At 28.9% G+C, this 5,000-nt stretch overlaps 1 protein-coding gene across 2 annotated transcripts; it reads right to left on the reverse strand.

The window, feature by feature from the left end:
• Window positions 1-1,597: 1,597 nt before the first annotated feature.
• LOC118441601 (uncharacterized) lies at window positions 1,598-4,875 on the reverse strand. 2 transcript variants are annotated; one of them, XM_085657046.1, is made up of 6 exons: window positions 4,799-4,875; window positions 4,027-4,270; window positions 3,394-3,955; window positions 2,985-3,309; window positions 2,442-2,808; window positions 1,598-2,232 (listed from the first exon to the last, which is right to left on the reverse strand). In XM_085657046.1, exons 2-6 carry the CDS (start codon window positions 4,117-4,119, stop codon window positions 1,666-1,668), a joined length of 1,914 nt encoding a protein of 637 aa, XP_085513172.1. In that variant the 5' UTR covers window positions 4,120-4,270; window positions 4,799-4,875; the 3' UTR covers window positions 1,598-1,665. The 2 variants fall into 2 exon arrangements, with proteins under 2 accessions (XP_085513172.1, XP_085513171.1); XM_085657045.1 differs by lacking the exon at window positions 4,799-4,875 and having other exon boundaries at window positions 4,027-4,473.
• Window positions 4,876-5,000: the final 125 nt, after the last annotated feature.

The following is a 5,000-nucleotide window of genomic DNA, read 5'->3' on the forward strand; positions in this document are numbered from 1 at the left end:
ATTAATTTTCGCTGGCTCAGACATTCTGGTTTTGTAAAATCAAGCCAAGCTATTCTGGTGGTCCGGTACTTGGTCAATCCACATTGCCACATACGTTGTAAGAGATTACTGACCCTAGAGTCCGTTCAATGGCCAATCCGAACGAACTACGTAGGTTGAATACAAGGTCGTCAGTCTGTACTCGGAGATATATAAATTATGTTCGAAGCCAATCTTATTTAATCTCAAAACGTTCCACCTCACAGATTGTTTCCTTTTGTTCGATCACGTACATATTGTAATTCTAATGATTCATAAGTTTTCAAGGAAAAAAAAAACAAAGATCATCTCGTCAAATACGAGACATTTTTGTTAATGATCAAACACGTAAATATTCTAATTTAAAAATATTTTTAATCTTTTATATCATTGATATTTGTTTTTTTTTTTTTTTTCTTTATTATACGTTGATCCTGTAATCAAAAATAATAGAATCATGATGATCAGATAGATCCTTAATGGAGTTTTCTGTGACATTTTGTACGACGGATAGATTTATTGTTATAGTTCAAAAGATCTAGAAATCATTTTTTCTTTTTTTTTTTAGGTTACCAAGGATCAATACAAGTAACTAAAAATATCAGGATGATACTGATGATCAACTTTGGATATATAAAATTTTTGTATCTTCGATGAATCAATCTCGAAAATAATATAACTCATCAATGTGCTTATGTGTCGGTATTAACGTTTGAGCTATATCACGATAGAAAATATTAGAAGAAAATTTGTTTATAACTATCGTTGAGAAAAAGAAAAAGAAAAAAGAAAATGGAACGTTTTATTTTTAATACTGTAAAAAAGGTTGAAAAATTTTGAAAAACAATTGATCAATCGGTGTCACTCAATTATCTATTTTGAATCGTACAATTTTGATAATACGTCCATTTATAAACAATTAATTATGTTAAAATTGATATTTAATGAAGTATTTAATTCCAATGAAATATCATTTGTTTCGTAACATTTAATGTTGAGCCACAATTTGAATGAAAAAAAAAAAAAAAAAAAATTATATCTCCGACATACAAGGCAAAGATATATAACAACATAATGGAATATTATTATTTTTATAAACAAGATCATTCTCGATTAATTTTACAACTCGAGTACGAAAAGAATACTATCATTCTTTTTTCAACATTTTTGACTCTTATACATTATCATGATCGTATGTAATTTCAAGAGAAATAATTTTACTCAATCGCTAATTCAATTTTACAAATATATATTATACATTAAAATCTTTAGATATTTGTTATTACATTGGCATTGCAATTATTATTTTATTTAAGGAAATCGATCAAATTGTAGGATGATTATGTATCGTAACGATTATGGTTTTGTGAAAAAAACTTTTATTCAATGGATAATTTCACAAGTAAGTATTACATATGAATCTTCAGAGATAATACATGATAGTATGAAAACTTAACGATAACGTCGCAATTATTTCACGAATGAAGATCGATAAAATTGTAGCGTAATTGCTTTTATCATTTTGTTTGTATAGATTGTTAAAAAAAGAAAAAAAAAAAGAAAAAAGAAGAAAGAGAAATGAAAAAAAGAAAAAAAAGAATCAATTTGAAACATCAAGATTAAAGCTAATAAGTAAAATTTTAATATTTATATCGACGGAACTTTTTTGAAACAATTAGCACGATTTGATTTCAACAAACGATTCTTTTTAATTATCCCATTGATATTGTTACGATATCGATGGACCATCAATTCCATGAGAAAAACGAAAATAGCAAAAGCATTGCCTATTGCAAGTATATAAAAACTAAAATCAAGATGTTTAAATTTAAGAACTTTAAATTCGGTCGAGCTCATTATTTTCAATTGCATTTGTTGATGCAAAAACGCGATAGTTTGTTTTTTCCACATAGAGACCAGACCAGCTTCAACTAATCTTTGCAAATATTTATTGAACGTTCTGAAGATCGGCCAATTTTCTCTCGCTATAAACGATGCCACGAATTCTCTTATTTTAGATTTCGAAATGTACAGATTTGTTTCGTTTATTAATCTGTAATGTATATTAAGACATTCCGATATCCATACAGAGTTGCTTGTATTTTTAACCATCTCAAAGCAATCAAAATAAGATGATTCATGAAAACGAGATTCCAACTCTTCACCGACCAAATCTTTGAAACTTATAGTCCCGTATATATCATATCCAGAACCCTATAAAAAAAAATAAAAAAATAAAAAAATAAAAAAATAAAAAAAAAAAGAGAGGAAAAAGAAGACAGATACATTTATCAATTATAACGAAATATAACGTTCGAAAGTTTGAATTAATTAAATTAAAAGAAAAAAAAAAAAAAAGAAAAAAGAAGAAACAAGAAAAAAAAAGAAAAGGAAAATATATATATATATATATATATATATACCTTAAGATCATCGTAAGTGTCAATGTTCGAATAGAATTGAGGCACCATTAATAATGTATACCATTGACTTTGAAAAACGGCATTTGCGGTTAAGGAGAGTATAAATATCATACAGATATAAATTCTATAAGAATTTATTTTTGGCGGGCGCAATATGGCGACGCATACTACCAAACGTTCTACATTTAAGAAGGCTTCAAAGAATCCATCGATTTTCGTCATGATCAGAAGAGTAATTATGCAGAATATCAACATGCCTAACATGAAGGGTTGCGTCAAAAGCATCATAAATTTTCTTAACTCCGGAACTTCGACACTTGCTTGAGACATAACGCATAAACCAGATTCATCGTGTGGATAGGTATAACTATTGAATTATTAAATTGTATAGTTAATATTAGTTCACGACTATTATTAAAGATGGATTATTATGAAAGAAGGTAAATGAGAAAGAGTAATCGATTATTAAATAATTACTTTGAAACTTTTTGGACCGTCTTGTAAATAATTGAAATAATTACTTGAATAATGACAACGTAATACCTCAGATGCCACATCATGGTGAAACTTCTGGAATTCATTCCTACGTCACAAATACCATTTGCAACTTCTTCTAATAAATCTGTCATACTTCCATATTTATCGATACCACCTAACATAAGATTCTTTACCGTTATATTTATAGTAGTGTTAAGCTTTTTAAGAATCGTTTGTACTATCAAGCTGTCATATCCTTTAAATCTATCCAATCCGGTGATATTATTCTGTATATATAAAAATGGTGGTGTATTTATCGCGCACAATCTTACTTCGTAACCGTGAAATGTATTGACTCGATTAATTTCTTTAAATTCACAAATTGTTGATTCTAAAAAGATTATAATATAATTTATAATAATATTGGTTTCATGATATCAAAGAAAATAATACAAAATAATTCTAAAGTCTTTACCATTGTCATATCTCTTTTGAAGTAAAAGCCAAGGATGTCCATTACGTCCAGATATTCTTTCGATCTCCTTCCAATTATTTGACGTTTCACCTGTATAAGGATCGTAAGAATAAAGTAGAACACCTTCGACAGGATCAACGCAGATAAATATCGAATATAAAATATCAAATTGCCAAGCTGTCCAAAGATACGATTTAGCGTTATCACAACCACGTTTAGCTGTCTTCTTATCTATTAGAATATAATATCCATAGTTATTAGCCCACGTAGTTTCCTTTATTCTTTTCAAGGTCAATTTAAGAATCGGTTGGGAGGAAGTAATCACGACGAATATACGAAGTCTGTAAAGAAATTTTACGAATTTCTGATACGTTTGTTTGTAAATAAAAAATGAATACTGAGCCAAAGTGAACGGATCGAAAGTCGAATTTTTGGATTCTGCCACTAGTGCTATTGTAGTTTGTCCGAAAAAATGGCGATGATTAATTAAAACGTCGGTATATTCGCCGGCGAATAGAAATTTATTTTCGGTCACTGCTCTACAGGACATTAAGATGTTTAACTGAAAATTAAATTATAAATTTCATATTCTCTATGATAAAAATATATATGTATCTTATATCAAATAATTACCGTAGCGTCGATCGTTTTTTCGTAACTTCCATTAGGGATAAAAACGTTGCCGGCAACATTCAAAAGAAAAGAATGTAATAATAAATTTGTCATATTTGAAGATAAACATAGACATATGACGATCCGACAATGAAGGAAAAATAGAGAATGTTCGATTTATAACCAGAAATTAAGAACTTTAATGTTTGGAACAAAAATATGTCGAGGGATCTTTTTTCATCGTCTATAACGTCACAACGTTGCCCTAGAAAATGACAATTTTTGTTAGTCACGAAAGTACTTACCATCTTTTCACTTAGCTATCTAATTTATTATTGCACCCTGTCTCCTGCTGTCAGAACACCTATCGTTACTTTACGATTAAACGACTTAAACAGATCGATAGACCAAAGAAATAGTATGGCTGTTATCTTTTGTGGAGTCACCAGATGGTGATCTAGATCCCGAGATCCGTGGCATCGTATGTTTTTATTCCATAAAAGCGCGTGCTCTTTCTTTTTTCTTTTTTTTTTTCTTTTTTTGTTTATTTTTTGTTCTTTTCTTTTTCTTCTCTTTCTCTTTTTTTTTGTCTCCCTTTTTTACGAACTAGATCTATCATCATCGGTGACATCCTTTATTATTTCAGGTTACGTGAACCTGTTTGTGCTGATAAAAAAGACAAAAACCGTGACAAGGTAAACTTAGAGGAAAGTGTTACTTGCTTGTTTTATATATAATATATATATATATATATATATATATATATATGTATATTTCTTTATAAAAATATTACGTTGTTTGCTTCCTCTTTTATATTCTCTCTTTCTCTTTCTCTCTCTCACTCTCTCTCTCTCTCTCTCTCTCTCTCTCTCACTCTCTCTCTGTGTATCTCTTTCTCTGTCTCTTTTTCATTTTCCTTTTTATAAACGACTTTGAGATTTATATGACTATTAAACTGAAATATTTGATAGCAGTAAAAAGAATGATAAATTAAT

Source organism: Vespa mandarinia, chromosome 5 (assembly GCF_050613455.1).
Source record: "Vespa mandarinia isolate Hongniang chromosome 5, ASM5061345v1, whole genome shotgun sequence".
NCBI classification, from domain to species: Eukaryota; Metazoa; Arthropoda; class Insecta; order Hymenoptera; family Vespidae; genus Vespa; species Vespa mandarinia.